This window comes from Syngnathoides biaculeatus, chromosome 8, assembly GCF_019802595.1.
Source record: "Syngnathoides biaculeatus isolate LvHL_M chromosome 8, ASM1980259v1, whole genome shotgun sequence".
NCBI lineage: Eukaryota > Metazoa > Chordata > Actinopteri > Syngnathiformes > Syngnathidae > Syngnathoides > Syngnathoides biaculeatus.
In genome coordinates, this window is record NC_084647.1 from 20,479,332 (window position 1) to 20,504,925 (window position 25,594).

Sequence of the window (25,594 nt, forward strand, 5' to 3'; positions counted from 1 at the left end):
GGTGCGGCAACACCTGATTTCATCCATATGAAACATGCACAGTGACTTTGATTCAATATCTTACAGAGGCTGTACCCAGACTTATACTACAAAGATGATAACGCTCGGTTGTGAGTGTACGTGTCATAGATTTCTTTGTGCTTAAAGTTAGCAATGGTGTAGATATGCACCGCCTCTTACTGACAATATGTAACTTTAAACCTGGGAAGTCCAAAAATTGCTTGTGGAGTACCACAAGGCTCAACCCTGGGGCCTCTTCTGTTAAAAATCATCTACTTGTTCAGATAAATAAAGTAAATAATAGTAAATCAATTACCACAACTACGCTGACAGCGCTCTACATTTCGGTGTCCCCCATTGACCCTGGCTGAATACATGCGCTGGGTAAATGTATGGAACTAATTATCGAGGGAAGTTTTCATTTCCTTCAGTTGAAACTGAGAAAAAGTAAAAACTGAGGTAGCTGATTTTGAAGCCAAGGAGGAATCTGCAAAATCAGCATGGAGCTCCAGTCACCAGGGTTACAAACCTCAGGCCAGGCCCCCGCCAACACCCCCCGAAAAATACAAAAAACAAAACAAAAAAAAACAGTCAGATCATTAACACCTTAAGAATATTTCTAGGATCAAAGGACTACTTTTCCATCAGGACTTTGTATTTATCTTGAGTCTAGCTCGATACACTTATAGTATGTTTACTGGTCTGCCTGCAACTGAGCCAGAACGCTGCTGTTCGAGTCCTTCCAAAGACCAGAAGGGGAGACCACATCTCTCCAATTCTCTTTGCAGTTGCTCCCCGTCCCTTGGAGAACTGATTTTGAGATACTCCTGTTAGCTTAGAACGCTCTGAAGGCCTTCGACCCAAAATGCAGCACATAAGATGAAGCATCCAAAGCGCTCAGGTCTCTTCTGTATCCCTTGAGTCAGAACCAAACACGGAGAATCGGCATTTCATTTCTATGCATCATATATGTGAACGTATAAAACATCAGGTCTGCCTGCTGAGAGTCTGAGGACCTCCTTTTAAATCAAAGCTTGAAGACAAGCAGCGCCTTCAAATGTATTAGTTGCGCTCGTTCCAACTCTTCGCAGTAACTTTTACTTTTAATGCCTCAATTTATCTCTTGTGAGTGTTACAACTTGTTATAGTCTTCTCATAAAGTCTTCCTTTTCCTCTCGGTCTTTGTATTCTAACGTCCCGTGTAAAGCGCCTTGAATTGCTCCGACGTGCCCCGCAAATCAACTTGCCTCGCCAACGCTTTCTAATATTTTGGTTTCCTTATTTAGCTACAAAAGACTTTTTAAATACAGTTTTAGATGAAGCCCTCTCAGCAGTGTGGTGCAGTGCAGTTCTCTGTGTACCCTGCTCACCAAATGGATGGTACAGTCCTGCAGAAAAAGGGCTGCTCACACTATTATCCACTTTGCAACTTCTATTCTCAACCAACCAGCTGTTGAAACTCTCTTTCACTTTGGCCGTGTACAATGTTTGTATGAATTCCACACTTCCCATGTGGCAGTATACAGTATATCACTTTACAAATATATTGGGTGTTTAGGTGGCGCAGACTGTGGAACAAAAATATTTAATCGTCTCATCATATTTACATCATCAATTTATGAACCAGTTTTGGAATCAGAAATCAAGGGTCATGTGTCGATCAATTATTCATGTTTGGTAACACAAAAATGCTTGTAATATCTCAACTTTATCATTTATGAAATATGACAATTTGAAATTTTCATCCAGTTTATACAAAAGTCATGGAAATTGACACTCTATATTTGGCTTCGTGGGCCACATAAAATTATGTGGCGGGCCAGATCTGGCCCCCGGGCCTTGTGTTTGACACCTGTGCTGTACATTATTCTCAGCCTATATATATATATATATATAATATATATATATATATATATATATATATATATATATATATATATATATTTTATTTTCTCAATAAAGCGCTCCTATAATGTGACGAAAAAACCCAACATTGTAATCAAAACCAAAGGTCCGTCTGTATTGATTGCAAAAGTCTGTGCACGAGTCTGCCAATTCTTCGAAGCCACACTGCGGTATGCTATTGTTCACCATGTGTTAATACTTTATCAAATATATGCACACGTGAGCTTTTATCTGGGACAGCATTGTAGAGGTCCAGCGATGAAACATACTGACTAATAACGCAGTTGTCAATCACAATAATTCACATTTCACTTTTTATTCCGGTTTGATGGGGTTTACCACTCCTGGCACTCGTGCAATTATCACTGTAGACATTATTTCACAAACGTAATGACGTTGTTCCGAGCACTGTTTTCGTGGACTTGGTTTGGACTGGATTTAGTTTTTGTCTTGCGATGACAAGTTTTTCTGTCCTCTTTGTCAATGTTGGTCTTCTTGCTGGTTCAGTTTTCATTTGTACCCGTTCCCTTCGGCTCTCTACCTGCGACCACTCTACCAATTTCTTTTATTTACGATATTACTCGATCATGATGTTTGGTGTGTACTGTTGTATTCTGTCCCTTAGATCACGTGAATGTTTTTAAAGGGGCTATACAAATAAAGTTGTTATTGCCAAGGCCCATGTTTCTTAGTCCCGTCAGATTTTCAGTGATAAGTGTTTTGTTTCATGTGTTCCTGTGTGACTTTAAATTTGGATTTTCAGACTTTGTTAATTTAGGTTTTGCTTTCATGACCCTTGTTTGCCTGTTTTTTTTTTTGAAAATGAAAGTTTCCATGTTTTGACAATAAAAGTGCCAATTTTAGTGGGGGAAAAAAACACCTTGGTTTTGTCATAGGGGTGTCCAGAATAGGCCCCTCTTCCAGCTACTTCTGTTTGACCCAGTTTTGTATCCGATTTGTACATATTTGGGAAAGATCGCAAGACCCACTTGTGAGAAACACGAGTGTTTGTTATGTTGACAGAAATGGTTCAGGAGCGGAGAGAGAAGGTGGAGATCTTCTAAAGAAATTCGAAAGGCCTGATTTCAAGCCTCAGAAATACGTCTGAAATTCAGGGACAGGTGGCGGCACTGTAGAGTCAATATTACATCCAAAAAGGAGAAAAAGTTGTTTTTGTAAAATGTGGACTTTTAAATACCTTTTTGAGACAGCTGCCTTGGCTCCCTGCATTTCGGTCTTCCCCATTTTGCTTGGTCCCAAAAGCCATCCCTGACAGAAAAGCGAGGAAGAGAAAACATTAGCGTTGATAAGTCACACAGCGGAAAAACATCACCTGACATTAAAAAAAAAAACAATCAATCCAAACCAAGTCAACAAAAACAAAAGAAATAATAACTGTGCAACAAAATTACATACAAGTGGACAAGAGCCTTCCTTTGGTACTTAGACGCTTGAATCACATCATGATATGCTATAGAGCTCGTGCACGTGACGTCATCATTTTCAAGGCACTATGTTGCTGGTCAGACGGAGCTGCTCGACATTGTGGGAGACATTGAACCAGAGGAGGATATTTACAATACCCGAGACCTGTTGTCCTGTTGGTTGTCACAACAGACGAGACAGATATTCAGAGAGATCATTCTATGGAATACCAGCTGAAAAGGCCAGAAAAGATCGATGGATTTCGGCAATTAAACGTGATGGATGGTGCCCAACCAAAATACACACACACCTGTGTAACGATTGCATCAATTCAGGTAGCAATTATTCTTCTCAATCTCAAATTACCAAGAAGTATTTATAATCCCAAATTGGCTCATTTGAGAACAATGCGTATTAAAAGAAAAACTGTCTGTCGCGGAGGTTTAGGTAGGTTAAATGTGGCCGTTATCGCTTTCGTGTACGCTCAGTGGCGACGACTCCATCCTCTTTTTTGTTTTGTTTTTTTCAGTCATAGTTAATGAATGCAAGTTTGTGTAAAACCAGGGGTCATTTATTTAAATATTGGTATTTGTATTGTATACCAGCTGAAAAGATTGATGGATTCCAGCAAAGGTTAACGTGTTGCCAAACACACTTCCGCGTTCACAAGCCGTCAAAACCGTCACTATGTGGTATTTATTCCTGATGAGAACAAATCCAGCAACGAAGTATTCGTATGTGTCCAGACTTTGATACGCTTTCAAACTATTCCGTGTAAATCTCGACGACTTACTCACCAGATGCACGTGTATATCCAGTTGTCCAAGACAAGCGGAAGCGAATTAACAGTCCAATTTCTTATCGGCGAAAACATAGACTTCGGCATTAAGTACGGGTCCTCTATGCCACGTTTATCTAATTTTTCCGCGTATCTTCATTTATTTTCATCTTCTAAACGTCTTATGGTATTGGACAAGACTCTGGGCGTCATGCTCCAAGACATTTCTGTGTTGTCTCCAACCGACTTAGCATTGAGCAATGCTGAGCTTGACCGGCAATATGCAGAGTTAAACAAAAGTCACGTGATTTTATGACGAAGGTGCACAAGCTCTATAGGCCTCGTAATCATCTTTATCATAAACCGCTGATGATTTACACGCTTCTGTGGCACAGCATAATTTATAGATTATCACAACACAAGTTGAACAAAGACCGAAAAGTGAGATCCAAACCCCGGCCGGCGCTACGCCGCTTGTGATAAAGCGCTTTGAGTGTGAGGGGTGTCTCTTATTACATCCAAAACAATCTCAGACAGCCCATGTCTCAGAGATCGGATTCTCATGCATTGTTCTACGTGGGATGTTTACAGTTTTGTTCGTGATATATGATATAAGACATAAGTAAGCGGCGGTAATTACAAGGCCCACACTCCGTCGGTTTGTTTGATGAATGTGCGAAATTAAAGATGCCTATTTGTTGTGCAAGTGGCTGGGGGGGGGGGGGGGGGGGCAGTTATTACAAACTGTACAAAGACTTCCAGTCGTATTATGAGGGAAAGAGTCGGCGGAAAACTGTTGTACAAATTCGACCATTATACTCTACTATTACCTCCACTGGATAGCCAAATAAATACTGTAGACTTGACCTTGCAAAGAGAAATCAAGCCAGAAAAAAAGAAGATTTAATTGCCATTGATTTCCTTTCACTTATTTAATCTTAAGCTCAATAAGAAATAATACAATTAAGTGGGGAAAAATAACAATGGACCTCCAAGATCCGAGAGCGGTGCGGTCAGACCTTGTGTCTCCAGAACTTATCGGCAGCACGGTGTCAGTGTTTTTTTTGGTTTTTTTTTTTTTTTAAATAGTTGTTACCTCTGGAACACGGAGAAGAACTCATTTGTTCATTTGGGAATGACTCCATATTTCAAAGATTATTTTTGTTTTGGGAAATGTGCTCAAATGCACAAAATCAATGCCGCTCTCACTCCTGTGGTCGAATGACCTTAAAACGGTTAGCTTAGCCGTTAGCACTGCGGCTACAGGCCTGGATACAAAGCCCAATTTGGAGTGATTCACTCAGACGAACATCAGCACACTGATGGGATTAGGAGCACCCGCAGAAAATGCTTTTACATTCTTGACCAAGGAAGGTCACATGGGATCGAAGAATATCACAGCTGATTTTTTAGCTGTTTACACAAACGACTGAAAAATAAAAAATGGTGCAACTTTTTGTTCCTGAACTGTGCAACATGGTGGAATAGCGCGAGTGTGACTCATCTCTTGGTCGAGAGCGTTTGTTTTCTGCTGGTACTCTGGCTTCCTCCCACGTTGTAAAAAAAACATGCATGTTCAAACTGTCCGTAGGTACAAAGGTGAGTGATACTAGTTATTTGTCGATATTTGCTCTGAGAGTGGTTGGCTCAAAAGTCAGCGGGGAAAGGCTTCAGCGCACCCGTCGACCGCATGAGGTCAACAAGCGCTACAGAAAATGAAGGGGTGAATATTTGTTTACAGACATCTGCAGCCAAAGAACCCAAATCTTTGAACTGAAAATGACAGTTGTTGTTTCCATGGCAACACGAAAATTGGAAGAGGTGCCGCTGCACGTTTTGTACGTCACAACTATGTTCGAACCAAAAGAAGATGATGGATCACTGCTGGGATCTCGTCTCATGTCCGATCAGGAAGGTACTGAGCACGGTGAATCTACGTTCACCGAGGCGTGGATTCGGAAATCAAGCTATTCGCTTTAGGAGCAGGAACAAAACGGTTGTAAAAATGCGATGTCAAACTGAGTAAAGTGAGAGAGAGAGGGTGAGAGAAGACAGCGATAGCGAATTGCAAGGCGAGCAGCCATTTTTTTGGAACCGGTACCTTTCTCTCCGCCAACTATGACGCCACATCAGCGAAGCTAACAGCTCCAAAAAATATAGTGACAAAAAAAGTCAAATAATGCTAAGGTGTCAATTAACCGGGGTGTGTGTTGCCCGGCATGCCATGTGTGATTATGCCTCGATAACAATCTGAGACCTTTTAAAAAGGTAGTCTCCGGTGTCTGCCACCCCCTCTCTCAAATGTCCTCTTATCTTTGACGGGCACTCTTTAAAAAGTTCCAGAGCTGTTGTGGAAATTCAGCCAAAGCGCTTTCATTTGATTTTTCAAAGTGCCTTTGCACCAGCATCCAAAAAGATATCATCACAAAGTTTTGAACGCACTTCCGCACCCGACTGCATCAGTCTTGAATCATCCCTCCCACAACCTGACGCCACATCTGATGAATAGTACGCCCTCAAATTGCCAGCTAGGAAATATAAAACATAAGTAGTCTCTTCACATTAACAGTGTACGGTATAATACAACCTATGACACGTTCTGAAAAATGGCCAATCAATTGAGATTTGTTGAGATTTCAAGAAACTATTCCATATTATTTCGTTCAGATACTTTGTGGTCTTTGTGCTAACAACTGCTGGCCGTCATCTAACAATATGTTTGATGAAGCTGTCAAACTGGCATCCAAGGAAAACATAAAACCAGTCCAGTCACTCATGAATCAGAATACTTTCTTGATCTCTGGAGTCAAAGGGTGTCTGTCTTTTTAAGAACAAGACCAATCTCTAACTTTCACTTGCACGAGTATTATTTGTCTTTTCCCGCATCCAGTTCAGCAATGTAGTTATCTCAAACAGCTGATGAATTGCGACCGATACGTCAGTGTCATGTTCAAGTGTCTCGACCAGTCCGAGTTCTAATAGAGACAGTCTGCACTTCACACTCAATTCAGTGGTGCAGGGCAGGAGGCCAAAATCCTTGAGTTCCAGCTCTGTTTGAGGAACGATCAAATGCTCCCTCCTTGCAACAGCTGTGACATGAGCACGCTCCGCATATTCGACCACTAGATGGACACAATCGTCCTCCGCTAGTCACAAGTCGCTACGAGCTTCACTGCTTGCTCACACTTTCATTTGTCCCGCCATCCATTTCCTTAATCTCACAAGGGCTGAGGGCATACTGCCGCCTATCTCCACCCCGCCCCATAAAATCTAGTTTGGTAGTTAGCCAGCTAGCTAGCTGTATATCTGCATCTACCGACGCTTAACTGTATAACTCTACATGTGACTTTAACTAATAATTGTGTAACGCTCACTTGATAGCTACTTTGCCCTTCTCGATGGCCATTAATGAATACATTAGTAATTGTTTAGATGTTGAATTAGCGAGAACAGCAGAACTATTTGAGCGCCCTCGGCCATCTGCGCAGTCTTCCCCCGCGTGGGGTTCCTCGGCTCAGTCGGCTGAAACGTGAGAGGCACGCAGCGACTCCCGTCCAGTCCCGTCCCCTCCCCTACCCGGCCTCCCCCTCCTCTCCTCTCTCCACTCCTCCCCTCCCCTACCCCAGACACACAAGCCCTTGCACAGCGGCTCTCGGGTCTCAGGAGCCTCGGGAGCCTGGAGGCGGCAGCGCGAGAAGCTCGCGGAAACCTGACGGCTTCTTCCTCTTCTCCCTTCTCGCCGTGGAGCTGACGGTCATGTGAAGGACTCCCCCTCCGCTTTTTAACACTTATTCGGATTCGTTTTGCTAAAGCCCTTTATCTGGAGCAAACGCTCGAAAGACTTTGTGCCTTTTCAAGTGGTTCTTTGAACGGACTGACATCAGCCTCGAGCATGCGGGAATAGCGGCGATCGGAGCGCGGAGCCTCTCACGCTGTTCCAGCCACATTGATATCTTTATGTAAATATAAACAGACTCTTGTTTTTTTGACCTCCGCGATGAGCATGGATGGTTGCCCGCTGAAGGTGGCGATTTTTCTGTGGTGCACGCTGGTCATTTCTGGCTCCGGCTTCGAGATCGGCTCGTACGAGCTGGAGCGAGAAAGACCGGCCAAGTGCGAGCCCATCACCATCCCCATGTGCGAGGGCATCGGCTACAACCTGACGCGCATGCCCAACTTCATGGACCACGACGATCAGAAGGAGGCTGCCATCAAGCTGAATGAGTTTGCCCCTCTGGTAGCTTACGGCTGTGACGTGCACCTCCGCTTCTTTCTGTGCTCGCTTTACGCGCCCATGTGCACCGACAAAGTATCCACCTCCATCCCCGCCTGCAGACCAATGTGCGAGCAGGCGCGGGAGAGGTGCGCCCCCATCATGAAGAAATTCAGCTACACCTGGCCCGACTCGCTGGACTGCTCCAGGCTGCCCACCAGGAACGACCCCAACGCCCTGTGCATGGAGGCCCCCGAGAACGAGACCAGAAGCGAGGGCAAGAAAGGTGAGGGCATGCTCCCCGTACCCCCTCGCCCCCGACAGGCAGGCGCAAGCGGCGGGCGCTCCCCCGCCGGTGGCGGCTCCTGCGAAAACCCCGACAAGTACCAGTTTGTGGAGAAGAGTCAGTCGTGTGCGCCGCGCTGCTCACCTGCCGTGGATGTGTTCTGGTCTCGGCAGGACAAAGACTTTGCCTTCATTTGGATGACCGTGTGGTCTATCTTGTGCTTCGCGTCCACCGCTTTCACTGTGCTCACCTTCCTCCTGGAACCGCACCGCTTCCAGTACCCGGAGAGGCCCATCATTTTCCTCTCAATGTGCTACAACGTCTACTCGGTGGCCTTCATCATCCGCTCCGCGGCAGGCGCCGAGAACATCGCTTGTGACCGGGAGCACGGCGAGCTGTACATCATTCAGGAAGGGCTGGAGTCCACGGGCTGCACCATCGTCTTCCTCATCCTCTACTACTTCGGCATGGCCTCCTCCATCTGGTGGGTCATCCTCACCCTCACCTGGTTTCTGGCCGCGGGGAAGAAGTGGGGCCACGAGGCCATCGAGGCCCACAGCAACTACTTTCACATGGCGGCGTGGGGCATCCCGGCTTTAAAGACCATTGTCATCCTCACCATGAGGAAGGTGGCCGGAGATGAGCTGACGGGCTTGTGCTACGTGGGCAGCATGGATTCGGGGGCGCTCACCGGATTCGTCCTCATCCCCCTCTCATGTTACCTCGTCATCGGCACGTCCTTCATCCTCACCGGCTTCGTGGCGCTCTTCCACATCCGCAAGGTGATGAAAACCGAGGGCACCAACACCGAGAAGTTGGAGAAGCTGATGGTGAAAATCGGCATGTACTCCATCCTGTACACGGTGCCCGCAACGTGCGTCATCGTCTGCTATTTCTACGAGAGGCTCAACATGGACTACTGGAAGCTGAGAGGCCTGCAGGCCACGTGCGGCTCCTTCAACGGCCACGGTGGCGACTGCTCCCTGCGGGCGTCCGTGCCCACCGTGGCCGTCTTCATGCTGAAGATCTTCATGTCCCTGGTGGTGGGCATCACCAGCGGCGTGTGGGTGTGGAGCTCCAAGACCTTGCAGACGTGGCAGAGTCTGTGCAGCAGGAGGCTGGCGGACAGGACTAGCGGCAGGAAGCCCTGCAGCGGGGTCGGCTGCAGCAGCTCCCACTGCCATTACAAATCGCCCGCCGCCGTTCTGCACGTGGCCATGCACCCCGACGGTCCCGCTCACGTCTGAGACTCTTTACAAACATGCTGGAGCTGCTAAAAATCACAATCCTGGGATGAATGATGGATGTAGGGTGGCGATTTGGGTCAAGATGGTCCACTACCAGGATCCAGAGCAAAAAGGGACAAGTTTGCTATTATTAGATTGCAAAAAAAGAAGAAAAAAAAAACAAACAATACCTTACAAAGAATATTTGTCTCATTTCGAGCCACAACTAATCAGAACAAGACTCATCCCATAAAAAGTAACTTGTTTTTAGACAAGCTTCACTTGTCTCAAGCTATTTCTCATTTGAAACAGCTAAATGATAAGACATAAATCAATCCTATTTCAGGTAACAGCAATTTGATAAAAATACGAGTTACTTTTTCCAGGAAATGAGTTTTATTTGAAGTGTAAGCAGGTTAGTTTCGAAACCTGACTACAAATATTCTTGGTAAGATCTTGAGTTTTTGCTGCGTAGCCATGTTGTTCTGCGGAGTTTCCTTCTACGGAGCGGCGCAATTAGTTGTATAAATCTGTATAAATGTTTATTTATTGTAAATATATTTAATTTAAGTTCATCTTTGCTCTCAGCAGATGTGTTTGGATGCATTTATTAAAGAGAGATGAAGTGCCTTTTATCGCTACACTGGCTCTTCACTTTTTATTTTTGGATGACAATAAATTTGTAGAACTCACGTTCAACTAAGAGCCCTTGGCTTGTTGTCTTTTTTTGGAAAGGGGGACGGGGCTGCTCTAATGAATGCAGCGTTTCAGCCTTTCAAGAGTTGAGTGAGAAAATGAACGTGTCTCGTTTTCCCGATTTCTCTCTCCGGGAATGCTCGTGCAGCGGGTCTCCCCTCCCAACGCTTTTCCGAAGATAATCCTCAAAGAGACTCGCTGATGAAAAGAGGGACAGCCTGTGGCGAGAAGGACTGTTTGCATCACACGTCTTTAAAATGCAGCCCCGGCGCACGTAAGCGTGTTGAATTAATAGCTGGTTTAATGACCGCCGTTGCTCTTTGCTCCTCTGCTTGAGCCCCATGAAACGACTTTGATCGGGCGGGACAGGTTGCTGGCACATTTCAACCCCCCCCCCCCCCCCTTCCCGAGTTTCAGCCGGCAGATGTACGATTCACATTTGTATGTGGTTTGCGGTCATGATGATAGCGCCGAAGCTACTGAGCGGCGGCTGAATGACTCCAATTTACTGCATAAACTACCAGGCATTATCTTGATTTGAGCGACCAAAACAAAACAATGCACCTCTTATTCCCAAATTGAAATAACCACCGGCCAAATCGAAGGAAAAGCCACACGTAAGCGTTATTTTAATTACTTAAACAGACCAATTTTGGGGTCGTACAAATTGCGCTTGGGTAAGAAAGCCAATTTTATACTACGCGACTACCACCGTGATCACACGCAAGCCGTAAAATAGGGTTCAATAAAGTAAATAGCCTTTACACGAAGGGACTTAAATGCTTTAAGTGCAAATGTGAAGTGCTGGCCAGAGGGTGAACGTGTTAGACAGCAGTGGAGCCGATTGTTTCGTGCGTGTGTAGCACATTAAGAGTGATAGCATGGAAAAAACGTGAGAACCGGGACATTATTTTTATGTGCAGCACCATTGTAAGAACACAACTTCCAAGTTGGAAGCGCGAGTGGAGCATTTGCATTCCAGCAAATTTAAAAGTATCTTTTCTTCCGTGAGAGATTCTTCTGTGTGCATTTCAGTTGAGGTGTTAATGAATTTGAAGTTCGTGGTTATAAATCAAAAAACATGGCGACTAGGCGAAGTGTTTCGTGCGTGTGTGCCATGCCTGGGTTAGCTTCAATTAGTTTTCCCAGAACAAGAAAGGCGGGGGTAGCAGTGGGGGAGGGCGATCATCCTCCCCCTTTGTGTTTTTATTAACAGGCCTTTGCAGACACTCGGACTCTGGTACAGTGCGCATCCCATTTAACTATTAAAAAAAGAAGCGTTTTGCTCGAAGGGAGTTCACAGCCGGAGACTCGGTTGGTGGCGTTTAAACCGCGTGTTCCGCTTCACGGACGCCTCAACGGGGGCGCGTGCTCCGTCCCGAGATTACACGCCACCGACGTGACCTAGAGAGTCTGGGCGCTAGCTGTGCGAGACGCGAGGCGGCGAGTTCCACCTGCACCAGACACTTCACATGAGATTGGGGTGGCGCTCCTTCATTAGTTTTTGTTTTCGGCAAGAAACGCACATTTGAATTTTGCCATCTCCTCAGGGCACGAATTGATGTTGCCTTCTTTACATATTTTTTGGTTTCTTTGTTTCTGTGTTCCTCTTGTTCAGTTTTCTTACTGGTTAAAAAAAAATGTATAAATAATAACACCCTCTAATGAGCCACTACTCAATGTCCTTAAGAACGGTGAAAACGGCAGGATGTTTTTTTTTTCATTCATTCATTCATTAATCTTCCATTCCACATATCTTGTTCCCACAAATGTGCTCTCCATCATGACGCGCTGCCGCTCCAGCTCATTAGTAGCTAATTTTAGCTTCATATTTTACCAAAGGAAGAGAAATCATGCACAGCACAGCACAGCGCGGCGTTTCAGATAGAACTCAAAGGCAAGATTGTGTTCGAAAAGAGTTTGTTTGAGTTGCGGCTACTTTGGCGCCAGAGTTGTGTCTGCCAGGAACACACACACACACACACACACACACCTGAGGTCCGCAGGGTGGGAACAGAGCCATCCAATCATCACTCGGCTCATTGTAGAAAAGACCCCACCCCGTATTCTGGTAATGTCCACTTTGAAAAGTAAGCTCAGTCTAGATGGAAACATTTCGTTTGGCTGAGACTCGGCGGGCGTCGTTTTTCTTCTCCTGCTCTGGCTCACGCGGGAGGCTTAATAGTGTCAGCGTCAGTGGCAATGGCCAACTCATTTGTCTGGGCCAAAAGTTCAACTACTCCCAGAAAAGGAGGCAAATGGCTCTCGTAGGCCGGCCCGGGGAATCCGTCAACGTGTCTGAAATTGCATTTATTGATATGGTGGAAATGGAGAAAATCGGAGCATTTGCGTAGGATTGGGAAGATTTGTTTTGAGGAAAAGGCTTGAAACACTTCGGCAGTTTTATCTGCTGACGCCATGTTATTGTCTGCGGGGGAGAAATCCACCCATCTGGTCATGGTCCGATTAAAGTCGATCATTACGGCATCAAGGTGCCTCCCTCATAGACTTCACCCCCTTGCGCCCTGAGGGAAGGTGGGGGAGAGAAAAGAAAGCATCCTTCATTGCCCCCCGTCCCCCTCCACCCCTCCTTGAGCACGATCCCTTTGCTGGCCCGTTTTGATGTGCAAATGAGTGCATTGAAACCCTGCAGGCCCCCAAAGAGATGCTTACCATGAAAATGTGCCAGTCGGAGAACACCCGAGTTCACACGGCTCGCCACTCCTCGCAACTGGACTCTAATTAGACAACCCCCACCCCCTCCCACACACGCAAACATTTCCGTGGTCATCCCGGAGTTGAATCCGGGGTGAGGGCAGGAATCTGGCTTGACATTGATTTTATGAAATGAGCTGATCAAATTGTTCCTTCGAGATGATGTCACAACCGCGTAATGAAAGCACACAAACATGGAAAGTTTGTTGAGCCTCTTGGAAAAAGATGAAAGGCTTTTTTTTTTTTTTTTTTAATAACCTGGGAAAAAGCACATGTTCTAACGAGTGGTGGCATTTCTGTCAGTTCAAGCGAATGCATAAATCCATGTTTTGCGTTGAAATCCTCTCATTTCATATGCTCACGCCTGACAGTTTGTTGGGATCAAACAACTACCCTGTGACCACCGTCGTGATTCACTTTCGTTATTTATTTTGAAAGAATAATTTAAAAAAATATATATTCTGATTCAGAAGTGCACTTCAGCTGATCTGAAGTTTTTGGGCAACAGCCTCAAAGCTTTCATCTGGATCTGAAGACGCGCCGATGACTCCTGCAAGAGAGTTAGTCCAGTGCGGAATCCGCTTCTTGACGAATATCAAACACTTGAAACGGCCGGCGACTTCCCAACTGAATCTGATGAGAGCAATCTTAAAAAAAAAATACCACAAGATATTAATGATTTGTTTTCTGTGTTGATTTTTGTGGTTGCGCTGATAGAAAAATATCCTCAGCAACAAATGAAGTTGTTTGGAATCATTTCAATTCCCCGAAGGCCTTCCCAACATCACCGACCGCAGAGCGAAGAAATTGTGCAGAAACTCCGGAACGCTTCCGGAAATAAATTTGCTGGTCGTAATCTCGAGGTGGCCCGTGAATAATTTCCCTGCGGGGTGGTGTTTGCGAGGTTCGACAACATTTTTGGGATTGAATTACGACTTTCTGACGGTGGATGTTCTTGATTTGACCGGACCGGACACACATTTGTCTCAGTCATTCTTGACTGGTCAACAAAAGCAAAACGTGAACGATCATGTTGACTGCAAACTGCAACACTTTGATCAGCTTCTTTTTCTCTCCTTAGAAACAGGTTTCATGTTTTTGCATTTGTGAATTCTTGGCTTCCCTGTGTCCGTCTTGCACAGTCAATTGGCTCCTGTGTCCGTGTTCTGGTCTCATCTGTCCTATATTAGCATAGTAGCGCCTTCCTTGGCCTTGTGTGCTGTTCAGATGTCTCACATTGCGCCATTAATCTCACGTCTTAATTCAGGTATTCCCATCAGAGTGGCGAGGAAGAGGGAATCCAAATAAAAGTAAAGTGTAGGAAAGGAAAACTAAAATGCGTTGGACGCAAAGAGCCACTGGAGTAAGGACTACTCGATCCGCAGAGGGCCTAAAGGTGCATCTCAATTCATAAAAAACTGTCGAAAAGTTATTTTGTTTCAGTACTGTAGTTCAATTCAAAAGGTGAATCTCAATTTTCATACAAATTCATTGAAAACAGGAAAATACTTTTCAAAAGGCTAATTCCTACCCCTTACGAGCATCTATATTAAAAATCTTTTTTTTTTGTTTTCCTCATCAAAATAATTAAAAGCTATGAAAATTAACTCCCAACATAGTTCACTCTGGTGAGGTTTGACATTTTGAAACAAAATAAATTAGCCGCCTTGGATATTCTCAGGCGACACGGTGGAACAACTGTAGAGCGATGGCATCACAGTTCTGAGGATCAGTGTTCAAATCCCGGGCCCGCCTGAGTGGAGTTTGGATGTACTGCCCGTGCCTGCACAGGTTTCCTCCCACATCCCGAAAACATGCTTGGATTCATTGGAGGCTCAAAATTGCCCATAGGTGTGATTGTGAGTGCAACTGTTGTATCTTTCTGTGTGCCCTGAGATTGGCTGGCAACCAGTTCAGGGTGCACCCTCCTGCCCAATGGGATTGGCTCCACCACTCCCGTGACGCTGGTGAGGATAAGCGGCTCAGAAAATGGATGGCTGGATACATTCTCATTTATTGCGATGCACCTGTGTTCAGGACACCATTTATTTGTGCCAAAGTTACTCAACTTAATCTTGCTAAGAGTTCACAACCGCACATGGTTGATGTGTTATATATATTTTTTTAAAAGTTCCAAGAGAAAGTTTTTATTTATGTTTTTGCGTGTGTGTGTGTTTCTTGTCTTCTATGTCCTCTGATCAGTAAGCAGAAAACCGAGACGCTGTTTCATCCCCCTTTCGTGGGCCCTGTGGCTGAAGCGCGCTTGAGTCTGCTTTCTGAAGCCCGCAGCAGAACTCTGATCGCTGTTCGTCTCCTTTGCCACTGCGCTGCCATCTCCCCCAAATGCATTCATTTCATTCCCCCCCCAAAAAAATGGTTTCTGCCTCTTCTTCCTTTCTAATTAGGCGGCGTCGAGATTTCCCGAGTCACGCTTTGGTGTCGAGCAGTAGGCGAGGTGGCGCTTTGGGAAGACGGGTCAGCCGCGGCGAGTGTTTGTTTGAGGGTTAAATCGCAGCAGGCCTTTCATCATGTTCTTGTGTTGTATGATCAGAGCTTTGGGATTATGTAGGTCAGACATTGGAGAGGGAGAGCGCCCCTTTTGTTGCTGCCATTTTTATTCGGTTGCTAGGCAGCACCGGCTCTAATCTCTTGTTGCAAAGAGTGTCTCCCCAGAGAAAAAGCGATGGAGCAGGAGTTAAAAAGGACCAAAAAAAAAAAAAAAAAGGTGGAAAAAGCATCAACAAAGAACACCAACCAAATGCGAGGACTGCTTTTAGGGACTCTCCAAAGGGAGGGAGTGTGGAGGACAAGATGTGGGTGTTCAAAAACTTGCACTGACCCTCCCGGGCTTGCCTTTAACCACTTCTTGTTTTCTCAAATGCTATTGACCGAATTAACAACCAATTGCGTCACCAGAATGGCACAGTCCACCACGATTTTCATCAGTCATCCAAACACAAACCCCCTTTCTTTAAGGGTCCCCTTCCATCAAAATCCAATGAGTCTGGGACACGGTTGAAGTTTGACATTGTACCATTTTGTGACGGCAAAAAGCAATAAACGAATTTCAAATCGCAGATCGCATGAAATAGTTTTGTCAATTCATATTCAGGGACCCACCCACACAACTTAGCTGACTGGAATGAGGAGTAGAACTGCAAAGAAAAAAAAATGGAAGGAACCACCAGTGGTTACTCGACGCGCTGGACGTGACGGCACACGGCTGCTGGACGTAAGCGAAGGTGGGAGGAGCATATGAATGTGGCGCAAATGAAGCAAATTTTCCAGCTAGAAACACTCTTACGATGACACTCTTGCAAGGTACGAAGGAAGCAAAGCCTCTGGCAACGCTGGGCACCATCAAGCTACAATCAAGCTCCTGCCAGATGCCGTGACGCTGACCAACCTCTGCCAAGCTGCTTTCCATATTCAAATTCGGGAAGATGAGTGATCTAATTGGCTAGACCAATCTCCAATGATGTGACAGATAAACGTGTAGTCCAAGAGGAAGCCACTCTTTGCCTTTTACATTCAAACGATAACGACCCAAACTTGGAAATGGACCTCGGAGCTCAGGAATGACAGTTTAGGTGGTTGATAAGCAGGAAATAAAATGGATGAGAGGAACAGTGCAGATGCAGCTTATCCTAAAAGTGAACCCTTTTCTGCAAAAACTCACTTGTGGGCTCTCGTGTTCCGACGCAGGAGACGCAACCCCGCGCGCTCGCGTGGATCTTTGATCTGGAGTTGGCAACTTTTTGTTCTTGCCTGCCTTTTAGTGACTCGGTTGCTTTTTATTTTGAGGGTAATTCACGCTGAAGTTTCTAGACGACGCGCCAACTTGGTGCCGTCGCACTGCCGTCTCTCACTTTGCTTTCAAATCACTTGAAAGCTTTTAATCATCAACGCTTGTCTTGTTAACTCTGACAGTACACGTAGCTTTTGGCATTTGTGAAAAATTCTCAAGAGTGAGCACTTCAACATAATTCAACAACAAAAAAAAATGCATTCACTTCAAAATGCAATTGAAATGATATTTTTGGGATGCGTTGCCATTTTGAGCTATACCGCCACTTTTGTACCACACATAATTATTATGTGCCCAAGATACCCATTAAAAGCACATCAACGTCGAGACGACCTGGCAAAAGTGTCATTAATTAAAACGGAAAAGCTAAACGTGGCAGACTTACAAAGTGCTCGACGCAAGACAAAAGCTCATTTTGCAGTTCGGGTTGTTTCATTTTTACTAACGCGAGCTAAAGTCGTTTCGTGTTCCAGAGGCAACACTGGCAACTCTCCTCTCATCTCACCAAAATAAATATTCTATTTTGCCAGTGACCCAAACATTTTGCTATTGGACGTCGTATTCCTGCCCAGGGAATTACATAAATATCGTACTCCAATAGAGGATGGATACACTTTCCACACGATGAAAAGTCCTTTGTGAATACGCTCCAGCGTTCCTTTGAAGGACGTTAAGCACTAATTAGGGCTGGTCGGCGGTGGCACGGGTGAGGGGTGGGGGTCCTCATTGTTTGGCCGGTGGAAACTGTTGGTCTGTGCAACTGAAAATGTTAATGAACTTTTTGGAGGAACCGGTGAGCTAGTCCAGTGTTGTTTGTCTTCTGTGGAGCAAATGAGACAGAAAATTCAATGGGACACTTGGGGCAGTTCAAACACATTTCCCATCATCAATGAAGTTCTTTTTCCGGCCAGGACTGTTGACTCAGGCTGATCGCTGCGCATTAGCCAGCCCGTGTGGTAAAAGGAACCAGCTGGGGCAACTCACACTCAAACACTGGACCTTTTGTCGAAAAACTCAGCCCCCTCGCAAGTCAAATATAACCCACGTTGCACGAGAGATACTCTGTGCCGAGGCAGATATTGTTCCTATTGTGGCGCGTCGAAGCTGACCCACCAAGTCCGGCGCGGCGCTGAATCAACGCTGGTTTGTGTACATTGTGTAAGCGGAGGCTGTGGAAAAGGAGCACAGGCAGCAGTCTGTGATGATCTTGGCGGCCAGGAGAGCACCGGCACGCAAAGCCAGACCTGCGACGGCGGCACCCCATGCGGCCCTTTCCCCTCAGGATAAGAAGTGCTAGTCGAGCAGAGGGAGCCGGTCTGGTCTGCGGGGATCAGCCTTCCTGCTCACACCCCATCACTCAGGAATCAGGAGCGGCCTCGTCTTGTTACGCCACCGAACCTTTTCCGCTGTGTGTGTTAAGGGTTTGCATCTGGCCTTGTTTACTAGCCAGGGTGCAGACTCATGAAGTGCTCCGAGGCGGATGTTGGGGGCTCAAAGCCTATTAGCGGGGCTGGCTCGCAGCTCCAAACCAGAACCCGACCGGGCCGCGCGTTCCAACGCTACAACTGGTTTTTAAAACGCAGGGAGTCAGGGCCCTCGCATATCTCCATTACATGGCGTGTCTTTGAGGGGTTTTCTTTTTGGAAGTCAAAGACACCAGCCAGCTCTCTGCTTATTCAATAAATCCCATAAATGGACCAAAACCAACATGACTCTTTCTCTCTCACTTTCTGGATACTTTGCTGAAGCACTCGCTCCTGTTTATGTCATTTTTCCAAAGCAAGCAGAACTGGGTTGAACATAACTGACAGTCCCAATTGTATTGTTTCTGTTTTCAAATTCTAATCATTTCCTGAAACAGCAGGAAATGGCAGTATTTAAGGGTTTTTTTGTTACAAAGCAGTGAATAATTCATTGCTTGAGGACTATTTTTAGGCACAGGTTAGTAAATGGGGAGCCCCAGTGAATATTCACAGCTGGCTTATTTGAGATGAAGTCAAACTCAATAAAAGTCACAAGTCAAGCCGCACATTGCAAATACAGCAGAGAAATTCTTCAGAGTGAGAATTCTACTTGGGTGATAAATTTGGGCTAGAGGAAAAATGACATTATTAAAAAAAAAAAAAATGGGTACATTGTAGACATTGCTTTCCTGTAAAGTCCAGTGTCCTGCAGTTATTGTACATGACACTGCCAAAAGTATCTCCAAACAGATAATCTGATGTGGCCTCTACTTTCTAATCGATTGGGTTTAATATGACATTGGGTCCTCCAGATTTCATTCTTCTGAAAAGCCTTTCATGTTCGTAAGGAATTTCGACTACTATTCCAGATGCGTATTTGTGGCATCACACATTGAGGTTGACACCCTTAGCCATGTCCCACAAGCTTCTAAAATGGCGATTGAACAGAACATGTTCGAAGTCGATTCTCTATCAATCAAACTCAGAGAAGATACTTCTCCCTCACTTACCTTCAAACATACAGCCTTGTGTTTGTTGTTGTCCAAACACAAGTTGTATGTGCGCTCTTCCGCAAGCCTTAATCCATCGTGGACACTTCGTCAACTGTGTTTTAGGCTTTGGAAAATGAATCAAGCGGGCCCCTTGCAACCTAGCAGGATATCTTTCATCAGAATTGCACGTTCCCCAAGCGCATCTGAGGACCATTTTCTTTGTAACATTAACTATTCAAAACGCACGCTACTGACAACCAGCATTGCTTGTGGGACAATACGGCGAGAGGGGCGTGTCATGGCAAGGGTTAAGACAATGCAGTGTTAAGACAATAAGACAATCTGATTGGCTATTATTGTAGGAGTGATTGACAGCTCGGAAAGGGCCACTGATTAAGAAGCTGTTGTAGCGTCAGATCAAGGCAGCTCAGTAAATACTTTTGGGAATATAGTGTAGATACAGAGTACTGAATCTGTTTGTCGGCAAACTTGATTGGAGAGGAGGCTGAAGGCGGTAAGAAAACAAACCGCTGCAGCAAAGAGAATTAAGACTTCGGACTACAGTGCTGAGGCACAGAAACAGTGCATGTTGAGATTTATATTTTTGTTATTCCCAGCCATGTTTCGTCCAAAAGTTGTAAATGACGTTGGTACTTCCATTTTCTATAGCATTTGTCCCTCATGGACCTTTCCGACCTGTCAATCACTCGTACAATAATAGCCATTCAGACAGCCGCATTGTCTTAACCCCTGGCTTGACACATGCCTCTGCCGCCATGTTGTCCCACAAGCACTGCTGGTTGTCAGTAGCGTGCGCTTGGAAAAGTTGTAGTTACGAAGAAAATGGTCAAATGAATACACCCACTCACTTATAAAGACTACAATGATATTACTCATGATCTTTCCAAGTAAAAAATATTCACCCTGCTTTACATGCGCAGTACGATTCCACTATTTTATCCTGTTGGATTCAACATGAAGTTTGTGAGGCGTCAAAGCATCGATCGCCAACGTTTCGCTGTAACTCTGACATTTTGTCCTGCTCCGTCCAAAATCTTAATTCCGTGTTTGTATCCTTACGTGAAATAGTTGAGACCTCTCTGAAGGATAAGTCTGACGCATTTGACAAAAAACATACCCCAATATTATCTAGAATACGCGATAGAAAATCGACTTCAAACATGTTATGTTCAATCGCCATTTTCAAAACTTGTGGTACATGGCTAAGGGGGCGGAGCTTAAGATCGCCATTGGAAAGGTCCATTAGGGTTGCGAATGAGCAGGAGCCAATCCCAGCTAATCGGGGGGCTCATACGTGCTATCACTCAGCTCACAATTCTGTGCTTCAAGCTATAGAATAGATGACCAGCAGTTGTGTATTTCACTCATATAGTATGGACTAAGTATGACTGACCATTTAAAGTAAATTATAGCTTGCAGTAGTACCTGGTAGTACGTCTTGTCAGTAGAAATGCCCAAGTAACACGTTGAGCCATGTTGCCATGTATTACTGGAAATACCACGAAAACGGATCAAAGGCGAACATGTGCCAATTAAACCTTTCAAAACGCTATACTGCTGAGTTCTTTATGCAAAGAGCAAATCAGTGCAGAAGAGGAGGACAAAGCAAAAAAAAAAAGGACTTGGTGACCTTCACCTCCCTGCTAGTTAGCACGCACGTATGCAACATATGACACTCAACACAATCAAACACTCACACAGCGTGACACGCAACACAAGCAAACAGTCTTGTGGGGCTGCGCTACTAAAACAAACCCTACGCTGGAACCCCGGGCCCCGAGGAGAGTGCGTGGCGCTGGCGGGGGGGTGGGGGGGGGGGGTGAGGAGGACAGCCAAGACCTTCGGGTGTTTATGCTGAACAGCTCGGCAACGGGGAAACGCACGCAACGCGATCCTCGTGTTTTCCTTACCCCGGCTAATCCGACAAAACGACACAGAGGGTAGATTCCCTTACAGAAAAAGCTGCCACTTAGATATTTATCCTCGCTAAGGCAAACTTCAAACCCTGGCGGGCTCTTTTCATAAGACGAATATGAGTGGGTGTGAGACTCCGTTACATTTATTTTGGGTGGGCCCGTTTTAATTAAAAAGGGAAAAGTGATGCCCGCCAGGCAACCTCCTCCAGATTCGTCTCTCCGCTAAGCGCACGCGGCAGAAAGAAAGTCGCTATCAGAGAGAAGGGAGTCAGATTGAAAAAATAAATAAATTAAAAGGAATTCATGAGATAAGATACGGGGAGACAGGGCGGTGGAGGGAACCGGTTCGGGCAGCATTTTTAGCGCGGGCCACATTTCTGTCAAAAGGGCATTATGACTGAAATCATGAAATTCTTTAATTGACCCATCATATTCACACATCAAATTTATCAACTAGTTTTGCAATCAGAAATCAAGGGTAATGGGTTTTTCAACTATTCTTGATGTTTGGTAACACAAAAATGCTTTCAATATACCAACATTATCATTTATGATATGACAGCTTGAAATTTTGGTTCAAATTTTAACAAAAACCATAGAAGTTGATACACATGATTTGCCTTCGCGGGCAACATAAAATCATGTGGTGGGCCGCAACTGGCCCTCGGGCCCCGAGTTTGACACCTGTGGGTTAGAGGGTCGGCCTCGCAGTTCCGGGGACAGGGTTTTGAATCTCGGCCCCCGTCTCTGTGGAGTTTGTGTGTTCTCCCTGTGCCTGCGTGGGTTTTCTCCGGGTAATCCAGTTTCCTCCCACATCCCCAAACCATCCAACCGTGATTGGACGCTCCAAATTGCCCCTAGGTGTGATTGTGAGTGTGAATGGTTGGATGCTTCTATGTGCCCTGCGACTGGCTGGCGACCAGTTCAGGCCGCACCCCGCCTCCCGCCCAATGACAGATTGGACTGGCTCCTGCGACCCTCGTGAGGATAAGCGGCTCAGAAAATGGATGGATGGATGAAAGGATGCAGGGAGCATATCGGCCGACCTTCAGGTGCTCAACGTGTAAAATCTGTTTACATGACATTAGTCGAGTTGAACAAGGTTTTTCCTTCGCACTTCTGGGGGGAAAAAAGTAACATACAGATGATGTACAAAATGATCCCCCTTCAAAGCAAAACATTGCGTATGCACGCCAGCCGTGCAGTTGGCTGGCGCTGTCGCTTTGCAAAGCGGCTCTTCACGCATTTGTACAAACTGCTTGTCCTCTTGGGTCTTGTAGAATACAAAGTCTATAAAAAGTGTCTCTGCTGGTCACAGCAGTTTTGCAGAAGTGTTATTAGCGCGAATGAATGCCTGCATTGAACTTTTACGAGGCATGCCCTTGTCCTCCGTTTTCACTGACAACCATTTTTATGTTCTCACACAAAATCCAAGCGTTTGGTGAAAAACTACAGCCTTTGCTCCTCTTAATATGTACTGTTTTGTGTTTGACTGCACTCGAGGAAGTGGGATTTAGAATTAGAGATGATTGTATGATTAGGACAAATTGCAACATATAAGTCCAAGAAATGTACAAAGCGTAGCGCTAAATGTGCATTAGAGAACCAATCCCCTTTATAATGTTTCCTCGTGGTAAAATACTGTATATTGCATTGTGGTTCACAAGTGAGCTTATGTTATGTTATGTAGGCGCGAGGGCAAAACATTTATGATGTGGCACATCCCTCATCGCGTTACACTGAAAAAGGAACACTGGATGTACTCCGTTTATAGCACACATAGTAAAACCAAACCTCCCATCTATCACTTCTGATTGGCTCAGGGACAAGAAATGTGCCTTTGATGCTCAGTGTAGTAGTTTTACATCTATTTATGATACATTTACAACGTAATTCATACCTTGAATTGTTTTCATATTTGCTGTTGGTGCAGATTTGCTGACTCGTGCTGGATAGCTTCAGGTAAAAATCTTCTTTCCTTTCAGCTTGTCCCGTCAGGGGTCACCACAGCGTGTCATCTTTTTCCATCTCAGCCTATCTCGTGCATCGTCCTCTAAAAACACCCACTGTCCTCATGTTCTCCCTCACCACATCCATCAACCTTTTCTTTGGTCTTCCTCTCGCTCTTTTGCCCGGCAGCTCCATCCTCAGCACCCTTCTACCAACATACTCACTCTCTCGGCTCTGGACATGTCCAAACCATCGAAGTCTGCTCTCTCTAACCTTGTCTCCAGAACATCCAACTTTGGCTGTCCCTCAAATGAGGTCTTTTCTAATCCTATCCAACCTGCTCACTCCTGGAGAGAACCTCAACATCTTCATTTCTGCTACCTCCAGTTCTGCTTCCTGTTGTTTCTTCAGTGCCACCGTCTCTCACCACTGTTTTATTAACTTTGCCCTTCATCCTAGCGTAGACTCTTCTGTCACATAGAACACCAGACACCTTCCCCCAACTGTTCTGTCCCGCTTGGACCAGTTTCTTCACTTCCTTACCACACTCACCATTGCTCTGTATTGTTGACCCAAAGTATTTGAAGTCATCCACCCTCGCTATCTCTTCTCCCTGGAGCTTCACTCTCTTCACAAGCTTGAGCTAAAATAATTTCGACAAAAGCAATCATCCAAACTAGGGATGTTCAACTGATACCTGTAGGGCTATTCACGTTTGAGTACTCACCAATACCACTATTGCTTTTTGATCCGTAAAATTTCAACAATGACTGATAGAAATTGTCGCCGCAGTGTAGCGCCAACTACAGCTGAGGAGGACCTCGGATTTTTTTTTTTCCCGCCTTAAATATCGGTGGTTGGTATCGGCCGCCATCATAAATACAAGGTTGGTATTGGCCCAATACCAATATCTGGCATCCATCCCTAATCAGAATCATCTTTAATTACTGTATGTCAAAAACAAACTGAATTTGTCTCCCACATTCCAAAAACAGCCATCTACCACTCGTTGAAGACTCAAAATTACTGCTATCAAATACCAGGTCCGGGGGCCAGATTGGGCCGGCTTCACCACTAAATGTGGCCCACTCTAGCAATGAAAGTGTCTATAACATGTTTCTTGCCAAATACATTTTTTTGTCTCATTATTTCTGTTGCCCCCCCACTTAAAACAGACACTTCATGCATTTTTCAGCAAATTCCTTCTTTACAATAAGTAAATAATAGTTGTCGACTGAATATTTGTGTGCCACAATTTTCCTTTCTAATTCAATTAGTTCCAAACAATATACAGTATGTAACAATCAATTGGAATGGCAATATGAAAAAAATATTTCATAGTCATAAGACCCTTCTGAGGGCAACTATATGTAACATGTGTCTAGTGACAAAAATGAGTTGGACACCCCTGCTCTAAATTGTGAATGGATTTTGTTGTTGTTGTTTTGTAATATGTGTCATGCAATTGTCTGGCAAAGCAGTCAATCCAGGGCACCCACCCCCACGCCCCCACCCCACGCCACTTGTCCAAAGACAGCTGCGATAGGCTCCAGCTCACAAGCCTCTAGTGGGGATAAGTGCTATATAAAAATGGGTGGAGTAGTTACATAAAATGGACAAAAAAATGGACACAGGTATTCACTTCTCTATGTATCTTTGGCCTTAAAAGCAATAGTATAAAATTGTTTTTATAAGCCTGATGTTGAATAATTTCAATCGCTAAATACAAGTATCAGCCTTGCTCGAAAGTGGCTTTGGATCTCTAGCCGGAAAACTGTGGGGGAGGGATTCTAAATGGCTTGCTTTTTTTTCTTCTTCTTCTTTTCTGTGGGTAGGCAGACACCCCTGAAGGCAAACTACTGTATTTTTATGTAAAAAAAAAAAAAAATAAAAAGGCCCCTTTAAAACAGCAAGGCCACTTGCCTTGTAAGTGCGAAATGTGTTTTTTTTTTGCCCATAGAAAAGTTCACGAGTCTCACCTCAACCGTCTGCAGAACTTTACCTGGCTGCACTCTCTGCGTTAGGGAATGCTAATTGGCGGTGAGGCGCCAGTCTCCCACGAGCACCCAGACCGCCACCCCCGCCCCCACCTACCACCCCTTCCTCTACACTAGGATCAGTCTGAGCCAACAGAGGTGGCATAAACCCTGGATGAGGTGTACTCTGACTCAAGGCCGGTCCCCGAGCCTGTATGTGAAAC

The 25,594-nt window shown here is 45.2% G+C and overlaps 1 protein-coding gene across 1 annotated transcript; it reads left to right on the forward strand.

The window, feature by feature from the left end:
- Positions 1–7,760: 7,760 nt before the first annotated feature.
- Positions 7,761–10,515, forward strand: fzd9b (frizzled class receptor 9b). The gene has a single exon (XM_061827426.1). It carries the CDS (start codon positions 8,106–8,108, stop codon positions 9,852–9,854), a length of 1,749 nt encoding a protein of 582 aa, XP_061683410.1. The 5' UTR covers positions 7,761–8,105; the 3' UTR covers positions 9,855–10,515.
- Positions 10,516–25,594: the final 15,079 nt, after the last annotated feature.

Excerpts from the sequence above, each read along its gene's own strand:
- fzd9b (XM_061827426.1), top strand. The coding sequence starts at position 8,106 with ATGAGCATGGATGGTTGCCCGCTGAAGGTGGCGATTTTTCTGTGGTGC.